Here is a 19,675-nt window from a genome sequence, read left to right on the forward strand (position 1 = left end):
AAGATTCTCACTGAGCATGCTGACTCAGCTGCTCAAAGGTGACAAGATCAAAGCCCATTGAATTATACCCATAGACAACAGAACAACCACTAGATAAGGCAAGTATATTCTATCTTCATGATCTTTTCTTAACATACAATGCAGATTCTTCTTTCTACCTTGTGTGACAGCCTTGGAGCATACAGTCATCCCAGTCGAGAAGTCAAGCTTAAAACAGGTTTTTTGGTTGTTTTTAAGCAATGTACCACATGTGCCACCTGCCATTCGAGCAAAGCAGCCTACTGGAAAAAACTGTTGTGTCCCATAAAATTTATCACAAGTCACAGTTTGCAATGAACGACACTTGTCAAAACAGTAATTCAAGGCACTCGTGGAAACCAGACTGCATGGGACTATCTGATATATATATATATACACACACACACATGTATATAAAAATATAATCATTACAGTGATTACACTACATGCACCAATAAATTGCTATCAAGACATTCCACAAGGTGAAAAAATATACTGGGCATCAGTCTTGCAAAATTAAGTTTTAGAATTTCATAAAGGCTCAGATTTTCCTGTTTGTTAGTATTAGGGCTGAACTTAAACAATTAAGCCTGTTTAGCCTCTCTGGGCTAATTTTTCAAAAAAAAAATTTCCATATAAAGGTTTTTCCAGTTTAAAGGTGTTTCCAGAAATTCCCTTTTAGATGCACAGACATTAAAAATCTGATTTTACATAGCTCCATGGTTTAGTTCACTTAGTTATTGCTCCCTTAAACTCAATGTGACTACTGATGAGAGTGAGATAATCTGAAAAATATTTTTATGTACACAGAAGTTTGCAACCACTCTTCAGGTCACAAGCAAGCAGTCAGCTTTTTGAGTTCTAGATACCCATAGTTCTCCAGTCTTAATGTCAGGTTCCCTTCTGTTAGTCAAGCTACAGAAATCCTGATTACTCTAAGCAGAAGAAAACTAAATCACGCATTTAGAGATTAAAAGAAAATTTGGAGTGAAAAAACCAGAAAAGGAAAGACTACACTACTGGGATAAGAGAGATGAGTGACAACGCATTTTAATAATTGAGAAAAAATTCCTAATTCAGCAACAATAAAAAAAAAATCTGGGTTGTGATCTTGAAAATCACATTTCCAAATTAGTAGAAGGAAAATTTTACATATAGAAGAAAGATAGAGCTCTAATTAATGACTAGTGGAAGACTTCTGATTGAACATTACTTCAGAAGAAAACCATCCCTACATAAATATAACAAAGTGATACATTCTATTGTTTCTGCATCTACTGCATTTTCAAAATAAAATCATTTAAAAATAGACATTTTTCTGACCGTTAGTAAATTTATGTATAAAATTATATGCCAAGACCACAAAACTGAAGTACAAGACAATTGTTTCAAACTAAGTTATATCTGCAATCCAAAGAGATTTTGAAAATGAACAAATGATTAAGTAAAAAATAAACAAAATTCATTCACCACTTCTCTTAGCTAAATAGAGATTTAAACCTCTAAATCTGTGATTACAGATCCAAAATTACATGCAGGGTAAAGACTTTAAAAAGTTAGTTTCTAATCAACTGTTCAGGACAATAATCTCTGTTGATATTTCTTAACTCTATTGTTTGGACACCAGACAATGATGAGCTGTTACTGAAAGGGCAGTGAAATTACTCAGTATCTGTATTTTTGCAGAAGTTTCATATAAGAAAGGCTCTGCAGTACAATGACATAATATTAATTGATGATCAAGTCTGTCAGACAAGCTACCTTTCACTAAATGCAACAGTCTTACAAGGACACACAAGATCACTCAGAGGGATACTTTACAGGCAAAATAATTGCTCTACTATTTAACTCCTTATACAAAGAGTAAATACCTTAGATCAGGACTTTCTGTTATTACTTGTAGTTCACATGGCCCTCATAACTGAGTATACCTTTAACATACTGATGCATCTGCCACTGTACAGACTTTCAAATCTAAATTATGGACAATAAATCAACTTCATTAATTAAAGTAGCAATAAATAGCACTACCCTCATGTCTCCACAGTTTCTACCAAGTGAGCTTGGCACTTCAAATTAGCGTTTCAACACACGATTTTAATTTGCCTTTCACAAGACTAAAATATTTGTTCTTCGAACACTACACAGATTGAGGGAATACACAAGTTAAAATACTAATCTCTTAGGAATCCTGCATTTTGTATCTTCTACTTTGAATAACTTCATCCCAGTCACTGAATTTTCTTTTAGAACTAAGCTTTCTCTACCAAAAATTTGACCATTCATTATTGCCTGTGACCAAGAACATAAAACATTATTAATTTTCATGAAGGCAATAATGGGAAATATGTCTTTTACTATACTTCAGAAAGAGGCTTCAGCTACTCTTTACATCTACAAGTTATATCAGATGCTTTTAAAAGAGTCAATTTGCTGAGTTTTCTATATGGAGATTTTATGAACTAGACTTCACTGAAAAACATTTTGCAAGACTGCAGTAGGTAGTTCTGTCTAAAAAAATGCCATGAAATCATAAGTGGATTGGAAAAAGTAGGCAGAGCAAGTCTGAAACAACAGCCTAGTATCACAGTACACAACAGCTTCCCATTCAACAGTCACCATGAAGAGTTTCTAATCTTTGGAAAGAGCCACACAAGGAGTCCAGAAAATACATTACTATTTTAAAATGGTTCAGTATTTTACATGGTTACCCAATAGTTCCACTTTTTCAGGTGACCTGATGCTTAACTTTGTCTGAAAAAACACCTATCCAGAACACACAAACATACTGCAACAAGACTGAGTGAGAAAGATATGATCCCTTTCTCTCTGGAGCTGAAACCCAAGGTAAGCACAGTGGATCACAGAATCCAAGACTGTAGGTTTTAAAGAGCTACAGCTACTTTGGGTAAAAACAACCAGAAACACTCCACCACATCTTCTTTCAATGTGTGCTGGCAGACACTTCAGCACAGCTACCTAGCAGGTCATGTTTCCACTTGGGCAATGTGAGAAGAGAAATTTCAGTTTCACCAGCTGAACTGCTCTCCCAGGACTGACAGGAAGCTCAGAGTGAAGCACTGAGAAACAGTGATGAGATATCCCATACTGCTACTATTCAGTTTTCCATCTGAGCTACAAATATTTGAGTTTCTCAAGCAGAGAGCTCAGAGGAGATGAAGCATTAGTGGTGTGAGCAACAGAAAATGTACTGAAGAATCTCCTCTAACACTGTAATAACTTGGACTGCAAAGTCCTTTGGTAGTGTCCAGAAATAAACAGGTGAGGCTCCAATATCATATAGCTTTCAAGCTGCAATTCAAATACACATAATTTTTTTCTTCTGTTGCTGAATGCATCTTTAGGAAGAGATTGGGCAAACTTAGGTAAATTTTTGAGCTCTTTATGATGAATTCAAGCAAGGTCCACATACTACCCAATGTATACAAAGTATTTCAAATACTTCAGCTTAAAGCTCTCAGAGCTCAGTCTTCTAGATACAGTAAAGGCTAGAAAAACATCTTCAAAGTAAAATGATGGTAGAAGTATACAAAAGGATTTAGGGACAAAGAAAAAAAATCTTTGACAAATGAGCAGGTAAAAATACTCATTACAGGAAGCTCAATACCAACAGGCAGATAAAAAGTAGGAACAGACAAAGAATAAGTAACACTTTGAAGCAAACAACATTAAAGTAAGCAAAAAAGTGTAACTTGATTTGAGCCAGTGGTTCTAAACAACAGGCTATTTTAGTTGAAATTGGTATATATCTGAGTTGTACTTGTCTTCTGCATGCAGCCAGAGGATATGTAGATGATGACAGATAGAGGTACATTGCAGGAACAGCATATTGCATTCCCAGTAGCAACATATCCTAACCCACTGAAGTCTGGCCATGCCACAAATCCATAGTGATGTCTCTCTGAAGTTTTCACACCACAATAACTATGATCCAGTAGCAATCATGCATGGAAGAGGAAGGGAGAAAAAAAAACAAAACAACAACCTTGATTGCACTGGGTAGAGTGTAATCATCTACAATGCTATAATTCACATCCATTTGTTTCAGACTTGTTACAGCCTTCACTGTTAACTTGTTTCTGATCCCACTATACCAACTACATACAGCCAGAGAAGGTGTGTGAGACTGTAGAGCCTTTCTGGGGAAATGAGTTGTTGCAGTGCTTGCCTGTCCTCGCAGTGAAGAAGTTTTGCCCTCATGTGCAGTTACACTTCTCACTTTGATTTATGCTTGTTGGCTCACCACAGCAATGAGCCCAGCTTGAGCTTCTCCATAACCACCTCCCAAGTACTGGAAGGCTGCTATTTTGTCCCACCTAAGTAATTTTCCAATGGGTTTTAGTTCAAGTAGATGCAATTCTACCCATAGATCCCATAGGACAAAGAAGCCCCCAAAGATAACTTGAGAACTGATCGAAGTTAAAAGCTGTTCCAAGCAAGTTGTAAATCAGCTGTACTCTAATTAGAAACAGCCTATCCCATTGGGTGCACAGAGAATGAGAGCCTTCCAAAACTCTTAATACACTGCAGAGATGCATTTTATTCCACCACCATTGCTTCGGGAAAAAAGGATAGAAGGCTTCCAACTCACACAAGATTATTGATAGCAGAATTCATTGTTTTTCATTCCTCCTTCAAAGTTAGCCAAGAGAAGTAAATACACTATCTGCACATAGTAGCACACAGCACTGTACAGCTTAGAAATTTTATTCTTCAAAGGAGCATATCTACACCTCCTGTTTGTCAGCAGAGGAAATTACTATTACACCCATTCAAAAATAGCATATAACAGCTACTGAAGCTCATTTGCAAAATATAAATAAACTTTAAAAGCACAAAAGCCTGTTTTCATTATATTTCACTTTAAAATGGAAGAACATGCCAGTAATCAAACCTCTGTGTGTTCACACAGGAGCACTTTCTACTCACAACTGAGCCCATCAGGGTCCTTAAGTAGTTCCAAGATGTTACAGGGATATGCATCCTCTGGGAAGGTCTAAAAGTAGTTCAGGCTTTATGAGCTCAGGAAATATAGAATCCACCTACAAAATTATCCAAGTACCTCAAAACAGAATGCTAGTGCACAGCACCCAAATCATCTCCATGGGCTGGTTTAAGTATGATGTCCTAAAAATCTGACTCTAATATATAGGGTCAGAATAACAAACATCAGAATAAGTGACTCCTATTACCTCAACAGAAAAATTACAGAGAGCTTTCAGACTTGCATCTGAAAGGAAGGCAAATCACTACTTTCCTACAAAAAACACTGTGCTATATCTGCCAGAGGCAGAAAATATTTGTGCATCCATGTCCAAAGCCGCAATCTGCTGAACTTCAACACATCTGGCAACTGCTGTCTGTGAATGTGACTTGCATGTCATCAAGTGAGAGGAAAGCCCAAGATTAAGAGCTAAGCAGAAGGTTGTGCCAGTTTTTCCATTAAGAATTCTCTGCAAACAGAATTTCTCTAGTCAAACTACTCATAATCTCATTAAGCCTAGCAATATCAAGTTTACCAACCACATAAGTAAAAACCGGAATCTGAGAAGTTCAAGGCTGTTCTTACAGCATTTGGGTGTCCAAGAAGTTTTTCCCCAGGTCAAGAACCACTTAAGCAGGACTCCATTTTCCGGGCTAAATAGTGACTAGCTAAAAAAGGTATCTAAGTTATTCTCCATTTAATTTCAAATATAAATTAGATATTTGTTTCAGTAAGGAAAATATAAATTCTGAATGGAATCAGGACACTACTGCAAACTTAGCTTCTTATTTGTGTAGGAAACAGTGAAAGGTACTTCTCAACTATAATACTACATTGAAACAGGGTACACTACTTGAAACAAGGTATTTCTGTCCTTCATTTTCTTCTCCCATGAGTTTGATGTCAAGTCCAAAATTACCACACCCTTCTCCTACCCCATCAGTTCTCCCTACATTATGCAGAACAGTGTTTTGTACTGTCAAGAGCTTAAACTCATTTTGCCTTTTTAAAATGTTTTTTTCACTAAGAAGGAAAGCTAGAAATTAAGGCTGCTGTTTTCTGTATTCTATATTATATTTCTATAAATAGTTGGTCATTATTCCTATTAACTCTGCCTACAGCACAAGAAAAAAGCATGAAAAACATAATAAAAGCCTGGGAACTGCAGGCTGGGAAGCCTCATCTCAATGCCTGGGAAGGCTATAGGGCAAAATAGAAGCTATTTCTATTCCAGACACAGTAAGGACAAGATGACGACTGGGAGTAGTCAGCATGGATTTAACACTGGGAAAATGATGCCTGACCATCCTGGTAGCTTCCTACAATGAATAAGGAACTTGGCAGTAGATGCTTCTGGTACTGCCATTCATAATGATTGTCCTTACAGACAAACTGATAGAGTACAGACTACAGAAGCAGATAGTGAGGTGGATTAAAAACTGCCTAAAGTCCCAAGTTCGAGAGCTGTGGTCAGGGGCACAAAGTCCATTTGGAGAACAATCACTAGTGATGCACCCCAGGGGTCAGTAATGGAACCAGTACTGTTCAAAACTTCATTCACAACCTGGAAGATGGGACATATTGCACCCTCAGCATATTTGCAGATAATACAAAACTGGAAAGAATGACCAATGCACTAGGTGTGTGCACTGTCTGTCAGAGGCACCTGGACAGGCTGGAGAATTGCTTGAAAAGGAAACTTGGGAAGGGCAACAAAAGGGAAATGGAAAGCCCTGAAGCTGGAGAAGAATAACCCCATGCACCAGCACACACTGGAGAACCACCAGCTGGAAGAACCACCACAGAGAAAGGCCTAGAGTGCAGGTGAGTAAGAAATTGAACTGAAGCCAGCAATGTGTCCTTGAACAAAAGGCCAACAGCATCCTGGGCTGTAATCATGAGTGTTGCCAGCAGGTCAAGGCAGGTGGTCCTTCCCCTACAATCAGCACTGGTGAGACAGATGGAGAGGTGTGCCCAGTGCTGGACTTCCCACTACAAGAGACAGGGACATACTGGACAAGTCCAGGGAAGAACTGTTAAGATGACTAAGCAGGCAGATTGAAGCACCTGTCACACTGGAAGAAGTTGAGAGAGCTGGGACTGTTTAGCCTGAGGAAGAAAAGTCTCAGAGATATCTCAATGTGTATAAATAAGTGATACACTTCCATCTCAAGTAAGGAAGACTGAGCCAGACTCTTCCCAGGGGTGCACAGTGAAAGGACAAGAGGCAATCGGCACAAATCAAAGTACAGGAAAACTGTATTTCAACTTAAGAAAAGTGTTTGACTGTGAGGGTGGTCGCACTGAAACAGGCTGCCCAGAGAGGCTGCAGACTCTCCATTGCTGGAGACATTCAAAACCCAACTGGAAACAGCCCGCAGCCACCTGCTCTGATGGACCTTGAGTGTAACATGGGATTAGACAATTTACAAAGACTTAGTCAAGCCTCCACTATCTTGTGAAGCTCACTCATTGGACTTTATTCTACAAAGTATACCACAAAGAAGGAAACAAGCTATAAAACCTCCACAGAGTAACAAAGGTTCAAGTATCAGATGAACAAGGATGATTTTGACAATACCTGGAATTACTTCCAAGAAAAAAAAAAAGGCAAAGAAAAGGGAGGTGAAGCTGACCTAGTAGGTGGAATTTAGCTAGGGTTTGAACAGATTGTTTAGAGAGACAAGGCCTGCAGAGAGTCCTGATAGGTTTGTAACTGTCTTTCTACCACAGAGTTCAGACAGTAAATTTTCACCCAAGCATTTTACTATAACAGCTGTACGGACATTCTGCCTAACTAGCCAGAAAGGCTGGTGCACCCTAAAAAAAATTAAGGGAGACTTTGCCATATTGTATTTGATTATCTGTCTAGACTATTATTAAAGACAAGCCACCACAATGAACTATATACTATGAAGGAAAATAGGAAAATAAAACATTTCTTCTGATGAAGTTTCAACCAGGCTCTTCATAGTAAATGAGGTAATGTAACAGTATGAGTCACTGAAGTTGCAACCAGATCCCTCGTACATTTTGGAGTTTAACTGTAAAATTCCAGATAGAAGAATTCTGCAATCAAAATAAGGAGTATCTTAGATAATCTTTCAAATATGCTATATTAAAATGTAATCACAAGTCAATTTTCACCTGTGGCCACCTAATATTAAATCAGTATGCTAATAAAATTCAATTGGCTTTGCAACAGATAAATGTGATTTTTACAGAGTAAAATGAAAATGTATAGCTTTAAGTTTAATATCAGTGCTCTATAGAATCGATTTAAAATAGCTTCTGAACACAAAACACCATTTGAAACAAAAACATTGGCACAAGAGCTCTGCAGAATCAGATTTAGTTTTACCATTTTGCAACAGTGCAAATTACCCATTTCAGAGGAAGCAAGAAAGAAGAGCATCCAGCAAACAATGCCACAAAGGATGAGCACAAAACAGATGTGGGAAAAATAAACAGCGTTCCTGCCCTGGAATTTGTAAAAAGGTCTGCAAAGAGCAAACAGCACTTCTCACTGCAATTTGACTTCTAGACCTATAAAAGGAGTCCCATGAGAAAAGACACTCAGATGAATAAAATATAATAAAAATAAATAGTGGGCATTGACAAGGCTTTTAGAAGAACACTGTTCTTGGACTTAGAGTTTTATCAAATATTTTGTAGTGTTCTGTAATCAAAACGTAGCTATAATTTGATTTTTTTTAAATTCCATTAGAACACTGCATCTTTTTAAAGACTGTCTTCAAAGACAGACTTTGTCTACCTCTGATTCAAGAGACATTTTTAGAAAACATATTTGAAGTTGCTTTGACAAAAGCCTGCTAATGCAGAATAACTTTTTTATTCTTTTTCTTAAAAAACTATAAATACAGGTGGCCAGTATAATTAATGTAAGATAGTCCCACACTCCCTTGGTAAGTGATTAACACCGCAGGCTTTGTGATCTCCTCCCTGTTCTAAGAGGATGAATGTGCTGTGCACTGCCCTTAAACTATCTAAGGCTAGCTAAAAGAAGGATTTTTCACATCCATGATTAACAAAGAATAACTGTTCACCCCCTTCAGGGCTGTTCAAAACCAGGTATCCTCTACCTGAACTCATTATTCTTCCATTACCTATCACACACCTGTGCGAAAGTATTAACCCTTCAAATGCTCAAGTATTCCAACTGAAGCCACACAAGTGATTAAGTACCAATGCTATAGGGAGGAGACAAGAGTAACATCAAGCAGCCTTAAAAAACAAGCACATGCATAATCCTACAAGTTTTAATCAGCCAAACCTAGACTTTCCCAGCAGCAGCAGTCAGAACTGTTCAGAATGTACTCCAAATGAAAAAGTTACTTCCCAGACTTCACTAATGAACTTGCACACCAAAATGAAGACCAGCATTCAGTGAGAAAAGAAACTGTAGACTAACTTTCAGCTAAAGAGCTGATATCAATCTGAGAGCTCAGTACAACTACTATATAATGCAAGATCTTACCACCAAAAAACTGATTTCATTGACACAGTTTATAGTCAAGCACAAGATGAAATATTGTTCGTTTATCAGCTGTGCTTTTAGGAACTATAGTGATATAAATGACTCCTGGAACAGTAGTTCCACTGCTAACACAGAATTTTTGCCAGGGATCCTAAAAATCCATATTAGCCTTGACACTTTACACCTAAGTGTTTGTAACTTGGGGAAAAAAAAAAGTCATATTTTTCTTCAGCTAAAACCACAAAACTGCATCATAAAAAGAGAAGACATTTAACATTTTTTCCAGAATTCCCTGCTCCTAAGTTTTTGATCATATATCTTCATAGAAGTGAAATCTAAGGCTTCTAACACTTCTCTTCTGTAACTGAAATAACTATATATTACCAGATTCAAAACTCAAAAACTTCAGCCCAAACCTGCTTATTCTGGGATTAATTTATTGATGCAGCTGACATTTAAAGAATCACAGAAAATATTGCTAGTCCTCTTTTAGAAGTGTTTTCCTACTTGGAATTCACATTTTATTGACAGAGCTAGTCAATTAATTGGAATAAAACTGCAATCTCATGCCACACATCAATGCATAATGAAAAGTTAGAACATAGGTTTATTTTAATTTCTGGACAACATGTTTTTTCCCCCATCAGTGATTCAGTAAGTCTGCACCCTAAAAAAAGAGCATACACATAATACAGTGTGGCCCTTTACTAGACTAGACAGAAAGAACAGTACTCGTTCATCTAGTCTCTTTTGAAGCAGCTGTTAATGCTCTTGATAAATGCCCAGGCCTGCTGCAGTTATGCCCAAGACAAACTGTATTTGTTTTTACCCTAGATGGAACATTTTATTTCTTAGCCTACCCTGCGATGCATGACTTTGTAAGATGAGCTCTGTAAAACACCATACATTCAGAGACCATTTAATAATTTCAAAACCTCCTAACGCAGTGTAATAGTTTACCACGTTTATCCAACTAGGTTAGAGCTCAAGCAGATAACTCTAATCCCCTAATACATGAAATACAGCTAAACCCCACTTTATTTTACTGAAACTTACTTAATATTTTTGACAAGATGATCTCCTTTGTATCGAGGTTATAATTAAGCCCTTGCTCCAGCTGAAGCTGCAAACACAGTAATTTCACACACAGATTTGTATCCTGGAAAGAAATCCACCTAGTACCACAGTTTGTTTACTAAGTAGAAAGAACTTTTCCTTGAAACTATTTTGTTGAAATATACTTTACCTTCTGTGAGATGGCACAGAAGTAAGTTTCAAATTGCTCATCCACAGCATGTACAAAACAATACTGATTTTCAGTACTACTCCAACTCTCATAAATCCACACCTAAGTAAGCGCTCTCTTCATGTTAACTTTGAATAACCTGCTTTAATGTATTTATGGAGATGAAGCCCAAATAAATAGCAAGTAGAAGCAACTCCTCAGTTTGTCATTTTAGAACTGTGTTGCAAAAATTTAGAAAAATCAATGAACTGTAACAAAACATTTAATTCTTGAAATGTTTCTTTCTACATCATTCAGTAATGCATTGTAAGAAACATGAATATACAACAGATAGCTTTCAGTTTAAAAGCTACTTCATGTACCAACTTGATGTTCAACCCTTACAGCATTCTTTTCTTGAACTCGTGATTTCAGCTTACTCACATCATGTAGCTCAGGAGGGCTGTTTCTTGGGGAGGTATGGTGGGGTATTTAGCCCAGACACCAACTCAGAAGCTGCTGTTCGTCCTTTGAGAGTAACATTTTATGTACACACAAGTTTTCAGCAGAAATAGGTTTGGTGGGGATTGGTGGCTTTTTTTTCCTTTGTTTGTGGGTTTTTGGGTTGGGGGCTTTTTTTTGTAGTTTGGCTTAAGTCTACACCAGTAACACTTTAGAACTGTTAAAATAATAAATGGAAATTTTAAAAATAAAATATATTAATTCAATTATCAAAAGTATAGGGGCTTGGCCTGGAAACATTTTAGGCCACACAAGTAACCTTTCTCACAAGAGTAATCAGTGAGACTACTCATGCAAACCAAGTTATTCACATGGTAAATGTCTGCAGAATCAGACTCCAAATTAGCATTTTAGGGACATACTGCTCCTTCAATGGATTATTCATAAATACAGGAAGAAAAAGAGTGAGTAGTTTTAAAACTATTGCTGTAAACTCTTCCTGTTCTGACATTTTTTCCATGTCATAGCCTTAGCATAGTAACAGCTGGAATCCCAACTACTATACTTAAAAAACATATTAGGAAAAATTATGATTGAAAAGTTTTCCTATCAGGCAATTTTTTTTTTTTTAAATAAATGAAAAGGCAACTGCTCTTCTCTATAAACAAGTGAAGAGTATATTTAGCCCTCAAAACCTGACAACCCTATATTTCTGGAATACATAGAACTGTAAAGAAGTTTTAGATTTAACTAGCTTCTAATAGAACTGGTTCAACAGTCTATGGTAGCTGTCTTCAACAAAATTTTATACTTCCCTCCAGATGACAATAACTTGTAAAAACACTCATATTTTGAGCAGTATTTGCAACACCAGCAAATGAGGTGAACTTGGGGATAACAATGGCCTATACTTACTAAAAATAAATTTTAAAGCTGTGTCTTATAGTGTTAGTTTTTATAAAGTGGAAACTTTCAGTTTATCTTCATTTTGCTTTCTTAAGATACTATTTCAAAGTATAATAAACATCACACCCAAGATGACAGCTTTACAAAGAAAGAAGAACAAGTATTTAATTTCACATTCTCATGAGTTGCTTCAAAAGCTCTTTCCCCCATAATAAGCAGTGATCTCTGGAAACCCATAAGCATTGTGAAAATCCTCCATGTCCTGACCCTTTTCGTCTTCCTGCGATGAAGCATATTGAAAACCACTGCTGACACGTGACTGTGGTCTCTGTAAGAGAGGTTCACAAAATGTAACAGGCCACATCCAATCCTTTCTCTGTGGGACCTGCCATGTACTGAAGAGCCATATACTCTTTAGAGGCCCTGCTCAAGAACATGGGCTCACACAAGTTACTAGCTAATACAGAAAGTCTTGCAGATGTTAAATACAGTACAGTCAAGACTAATTAATCCAAGAATTTTAGCACTGCTTCAGGATGTACTTAAAGGTACAAGCTGTCCCTACTGAGCTTCAATTCATACATCCCATTTTTCAAAGAGGGTTGTTTCAGCAGACAGAGCATCTACATGACACAATAGACCATGTGATTCTTCTGTTCAGTATCCAGTCTGAGAAGAAAACCAGATTTGTGGCAGATTTGCCAGCTCAGGCAGTGCTGTACCAAACTGGACTGGAGCCTTAAGAACTCACCCCTTAAGAGCCTTCAAGACCGTCAGAGATTGGAACTAAGTGAATACTGCAGTGTATAGCCATTTATTTGACTGAAGACTTATCACAGAAGTATCCAGCTGAAAGGCTTACAGCAGTATCAGCAATTCACCAGTGTTTCTCCAGCTACTAAAGTTTCCACAAGCCTAAAACTTACTAAGCTGCTAATATCCACCTTGTTTTCTCTCCTGTTTCTTAAGCAGCATGCATAGCCACACAATCATTTATTGCAAACTGAACAATTTTACTTTAATACAGGCTGCTGTAGTAATAATCACTTATTACAGCAGTATTTACTGTAGCCTTGGGTTCCATTGCACTTCTACAATTACACTGGTGTGATACAAATTCCCATTGTGGAACATAGTAGGTCTAAATAGCTTTGTGTACATAGTAACCTACATACCTAGTGTACTAGAGATACATTGTTGTTTTATTAAGTTATAGGAGAAACCACCTGACAGATTTTTATGGATCTAATAAAATAAATCTTAAGTAGATCTCTTCTGAAGAGGTCAATTTTCTTCTCTCTGAGATTAATTTTGCAAAGTGTTTCAATTCTTCCATTACAGGGAGATGAGGATACCCAGCATTTTGAATTATCAGACCTATAAATGAGTATTCACAAGTAATTCATTAACCAACTAAACAGTTCCTTCTAAATCAGAGTTAGTGGTCTAAAAAAAAAATTGTAACTGAAATTCCAGTTAAAAACAAACAAACAACCCCCCGAAAAACAAAAAAAAACCTACCACCCAAAAAAAACAACAACAAAAAAACCCCACCACTTCACTTAGATAGATGGGCATTTCTTTTTTTCCGAAAGGGAAACTACTGTGAAAGTCTGTTGTTCATGTTAAAGAGTACTAAAGTACAGGAAATATATTTTAAAATTCAGCCTGTGTACACTAGCAAGATACTTCAACATAAGCAGTACTACATGTAAATAATCTTATAAATCAAATTGACTTCATTTAAGCTGCAGTGAAGTTCTCTTATACCTTCTGCTTGCATGCTGAAAGGCCTGCATCAGGTATTCTTTGACAGCAGCTTGGCACATTGCACTTAGAGTGAAAACTTAACACCCTACACATACACACTGAAAAAAAATTAAAAAGCTTTAAAGTGCTTGCTATTTAATGTATAAAAGAAAATACTTGAACAAAGTACCCAAAGGTTTCCTGAGAAATTTTGGATTTCAAAATCCCAAGGAGATGAATTGGCTGTCAGATAACAATGCGCCTTCATCAGATGGACTTGGCAGTTGTAAACAAGAAGAATTCTCTCAGCTTTCCCCCACAAATATGAAATATTTGCTCTTAGCCAACAGCTGGGGCAGTTTAAAGACATCCTGCATATATATTCAAATTACAAGTCACCCACACACCTAACACAAACTGAATTCCACCAAACTAAAGAAACTGACAAGTATTGGAACAGATGTAATATAACTCTGAAGACAAAATAATAACCTAACTTTGTAGGTCCAAATAACTAAACTTTCAGATAGCATAGTTTGCCTGCTGAAGGGCGAACAAACATAACTCACAAAACATCCAAAAGTATCACAATTTCTCTTCAGAACTAGTATCTTATGTAAATGGAAAATATCTATTGTTTTCCAATTATCAAGGGAAAACCAAAGCAAAAATGAAACAATGTAATGGCAAAATACAAACACATCAGACAAGTAAGTTAACTATTGAAGTTCATTTTTCTCTCATAAAACAATTCTATATTTCAGAAATATAAATAGTAAATGCCTTGATATTATGACAAAAGTTAAAACGTTGTTTTAAATTTGTTAATAAATTACATAGCAGGATCATACTTTGATATACTTAAGAAATGAGGCTGCTGATAAACTGTTTTAAAACTTAAGCATTTGTAAGCATCAGTGTCAAACCACATTCACAGTGAAAGTGTGGATCTTCTAATGTTTGTTCATGTTTCATATATGTGTATTTACATTTGCAATATGAACTACACTGCTGTTTAATTTTTTATCTAGACGCCATAAACCAAATTTAGAAGTGTGTATATATTATTCCAATATATCCGTCAGCAAGAAAAGCTGTTTAAAATCCCTATACCTTGTACAAAGTTGAAAACACATTGTAAAAATGCATTGAATTAGGTGTTTTAATATGACTTAGAAATGTACAGCAGGTTTTTTTTTTCCAAAGAGCAATCGATCTCATTAAAATTTATTAAAAAAAAGTTGTACTATATAATAACACTCCCTTTTTTTAGGTCAAAAAGTTACTTCAGCATATTTGAAAAAATGAGGTAATTATCTCAAGTACGTCATATTTCAACTATTATAGAAATATCATAATTACAGTATTGGTTACTAAGTCTCTTGAATAGCTTTGTCTAAATGACCAACCAAACCATAATGGTTTGTGGAGGTTTTTGTTTTAAACACACAGCAGCTGTGGATACAAAGCAACTATGATATGACAAACCACGTTCAGGCCAGGGCTGCTTTTCAGTGGAGTAAAGCAGCAATACTTTTATAAAGTTAAAGCAGCAGCAAATGAAACACTAAGCAAGACCTCAGAGGTATGCTTAAAGAAAAGGTGATACAATGAAAATGCAAAAACTAAGATGCCTAATAATGAAGACACGAGTTCTACAGGAACATATATATTAATACTTTCCAGGCTCCACACTGAAACTATGTCCAACAATCAGCATCTTGCCTTTAACAAGTCAGATGTCCCAAGTCGCACAATACATTTTTAAAAAATTTCATTTGAAGAGTAACAAAATAAGAAGGCACATACTGAAAACTAGTTTGGGAATTACTCATTTCCTAGGTCTCACTGCAACTAAGCAGGTGTTTGTACTTCAACTTCACCAGATAAGGTCCTCTCATCTCTGCTCCATCTTCTCTCCCCACAGTACTCAATCTTTTTTAAATCCAAATTCAAATTATTTTTGAAAACTAACAGTTCATATTTTTTCTAAGCCTTCGTAAAAGCTTTCACCATATAAAACCTGGAGAAGAATTCAGTTACTGCTATGTACCAAGACAACACTTTACAGCCAGTAGTTACTTCCAATAAGACATATAAAACATCCAACACTAACACCTAACACTATAGGTCAAGAACAGGCTTTTCTTGGTGCGTCTGTGTTTTCAAAAATCCTTGCGTATTCAATATTAAAGTGAAAATATTTGATAGTATTCAAACTATTTGCAACAGGAAAATTGCAGTTTGCACTTTGAATCCAGACTGCTCTTGAATGCTCCTCCCCAACCTAGTCTCTAACATACTGCTTGAGAATTTCTTACTTCTTTTGTGTCTCAGTAAGGCTAGAAGTCCCAAGTTTAAAAAAAATAAATTAAAAAATCTGAAGCGTGAGTACCTTAATACAGAACTCATTTGACCCCCCCAGAAGTTGATACTTGTAGAATTAAAAATACTTACAGCCTCTCCAGTTCTTTTAAATCCTGGAATGCTCCTCTCTCAATAGTACTAATCTTGTTCTCCATGAGCTGACTGAAATACAGAAATTTTTATATGTAAGTTTTAACATCTCTGAGACAACTTGTTGCATTAACAATGGTCATTTAAAGGCAGCTACATATTCTTTAAAACAATACAACAGCTATTCTAGACTGACATCCACTTTAACCTTCTGTATCCCTGTCACCAGCAATTTACACGGGCTCATATACCCAAAAGAAGGAAAATACACTTCGGTAAAAGAAACAGGAATTGATATTACATTTGCTCATTTACTTAAGGAGTCCCAAGTTTAAAAGCCACACATATGCCTACACGCTGTGGGCACACATGCACACACACCACTGCCCTTCGGCAAGACCCCAGTTGAACAGTATGAAGGCGATATTAGTCTCACATGAGAATAACAAAACAAACGCGGAATCGTGGTGTTGGAAGAAACATGAGGGAAAGACTGAACAGAGACTGTAACCGTAACAGTAGTTCTGCTTTGTAACAGAATTAGAAATTACTACAATTTTGTATTTATTTCAGAGGGAAAAGGAAATGGATTTTACAAGACTACTTGCTCGAATTAAACTGGCCTTAACAAATAAGCTAAGTAGTTAGATATTTCCTCAGAACACACAAAAAAAACCCCAAACCAAAAAACAAAACAACCAAAAAAAATCCCAAAAAATCACAAACCACCTCCAAATTTTAAAGTTTCGATAATGCTCGAAGAAAATTGTTTCAAACAAATAAACAAGAACCCACCCAAACAAACCAAACAATTCCTTCCTCAACTTCACTGATAAAGTCTTTCCTTTTCATCCAGAACTACAGAAGAGTAAAAATAATCACCTGGGACTTACTTTTACATCCAGTAAAAGAATAACTTTCTTAATTAATTCCCTTATAGTTCTGATTGAGAGTACCCATTTTCAGTGTGAACTATAAATTTCACAGCCTTAAACTGAAGTAACTCCAACAGTTATTCAACCAATTTTAGCAACTCTTACTTTTAAGCTATGTGCTAAATTAAGTCCTCAAATTCTCATAAACTTAAGGGGAGATTAAAAAAAATTGAACAAATTATATTTAAGGGAATTGCTAACTTGTACATAACAGTGTATAACACTTGGCAGAGCGGTTTTAACTTCAGATACAGTAATAGAATAGTTAAAAAGTAGTAACCCATCCAGCTAATGAACTGAAATGTAACTATAACCTGTAGCATCAGTCCTAAAAGTTATCAATGAGAGAAAGGGAAAACTTACAGAACTCGAAGGTGCCTTAGACCAGCAAAGTCAGTCTTCGTGATTCTTGTGATGTTATTTCCATTAAGATCCCTAAGAAGAATAATTTGTAAGCAGCTAAATTAAAACATTCAAAAGCTATTTTTAAATTGTTTTGTTTGTTTTCACGGGCACAGAGTTTTCAAAAGTTAGGAGACATAAATGAATGCGACGAACCATTCCTACAATTAACACCATGGGTGCTCCTGATCTCCAAGTAACTGAACTAAGGTTTATCTTGAAACCAGCAGTTTGAAACTTTGTAACAAGAGAGTGAGTTCTGCCTGCCATGACAAAGCTCATGTTTAACTATAGTCTTTACCCATAGAAGAGTCCAAAGCTCTCTGAATGGGGCTATAACTGCATTTAGGAAACCACCAAACTTAGTACTTACATGTATATCTATACATATGCTACAACCTTTATTTGACTGTTACAAAGTGACTGAAATAAAGACAATTTTCACCATTTCAAGCAATTTTCAGATTTCCTCGTATGCCTAAAAAGGTGGCATAGGGCTTAACTACCTATAACAAACATTAGATTTCAAACAAGCATTAACACTTGGAGTAAGTGATGGGAAATAAGACTTTACCAAAACTAAGCTCTCCACTCGGTACACAGGAAGCAATATTGACTGCAGAATGCAAAGCATGTTCAGAAGCAACAGAAACCTGTATTTAGGCCCTAGCACTTCTGATCATACTTCTATACTAGTTTTTCTTCTGGAGTATATGCCTCTTTTTCATAACTTTTTTGGGTTTAAGATATAAATGTCTTTCAATTCCAATCACTACAAATAAAACCAGACTTGGCAATACATGAGATAAACCATTAGGAAGTGGTATTGCATGGAAGCTATTCTAACAATTACAGCTCATTCCCAACGTAGCTAGGGGGAAAAAAAAGTAGTATTTTTTTTCGTGTTTTATACCACATATGGCCAAAACACCACACGAAACCACACTAGTCTCAGGAGAAATGTATCCCTGATACTCTTCCTAAGTGAAATTCACCACTCCAGACGCGCGTCCACATGCCATCATTTAAATGACTTATCAGAGTAAGAAATAATGCGCACACCACTTCCACTCCTAGGACCCCTCTGAAAGGCAGCCTGGTATGATAAATAACCGACCACATGCAGAAAACTGCCCAGCTGCGGGTACGAGAATGGAGGGAGGGATCACCGTTACAGCACGACTGAGTGCCTGCGAGCGCGGCTATCGCCCAGCGGCGTGCCCTCGCCCACCGGCAGATGCGCGCCCCCGCCCGCCCCTCCGCGCCGGCCACCGCGGCTCCACGGCGGGAGGGAGCGCTGCGCGCCCCGGGGCCTCCCTGCCCACGCTCGCGGAGCGCGGCGGGGCCGCGGCCCGGCTCTGCCCCGGGGAATGCGAGCCGTAATAGCCAAGTTTGACGGGAAATGGGCGCCGGCGGGGGGAGAGGCCGCTCCACCGCCGCCTCGGGGCGCCCCCCTGGCCGCCGTGGTGCCCGCCCCCGCTCCCCGCGGAGGCGGGAACCGCGCTGCTCACCGCGGCTTCCCGGGATGAAAGGCAGCGGCTGGGAGCAGCGCCCACCTCTTCCGTGTCTCCGCGCATCGCTGTGAAACGGGCACGGCCAGCAGCAGGAGAAGGGAACAGAAACTCCCCCCTCCCTTCCCCCCCCCCCCCACCCAAAGGGCGTCGGGACCCCAAAGCGGGCCGGCGCCGGGGGCCACCTCAGCCCGACAGCCGTCAGGAACCCTAAGGGGAGCCGGGGACCGAGGGGCGCTCGCTGCCGCCCCGGCCGGGTTACTTACAGCCTCTCGGTGTTGCGGGGGATGTTCCTCGGGACGCCGCGCAGCGCCAGCCCGTGACAGTCCACGGTGCTCCCCGAGCAGGAGCACTGCGCCGGGCACGGCTGCGGCGCCACCGCGCCCGCCATCGCCAGCAGCAGCCCCAGGGACAGGGTGAGCTTCCCCCAGCCGCACATCATCACCGCCCGCTGCAGACCAGCCGGGCCCACCGGCCTCGGCCCCGGGGAGGCGCAGGGCGCGCCGC

The 19,675-nt window shown here is 38.1% G+C and overlaps 1 protein-coding gene across 2 annotated transcripts in view; it reads right to left on the reverse strand.

The window, feature by feature from the left end:
* Positions 1-19,610, reverse strand: part of SLIT2 (slit guidance ligand 2) — a gene marked incomplete at both ends in the record, with an annotated part of 259,444 nt that extends 239,834 nt beyond the window's left edge. For both annotated transcript variants that reach the window (XM_082281842.1, XM_082281841.1), the window contains 3 exons: positions 16,321-16,392; positions 17,619-17,690; positions 19,435-19,610. In XM_082281842.1, the coding sequence (XP_082137968.1) occupies positions 16,321-16,392; positions 17,619-17,690; positions 19,435-19,610 (320 nt within the window). The remainder of the gene's footprint in view (positions 1-16,320; positions 16,393-17,618; positions 17,691-19,434) is intronic.
* Between the last annotated feature and the right edge of the window lie 65 nt (positions 19,611-19,675).

The sequence above is a fragment of the Coloeus monedula genome, assembly GCF_965178545.1.
Source record: "Coloeus monedula genome assembly, chromosome: 5".
NCBI lineage: Eukaryota > Metazoa > Chordata > Aves > Passeriformes > Corvidae > Coloeus > Coloeus monedula.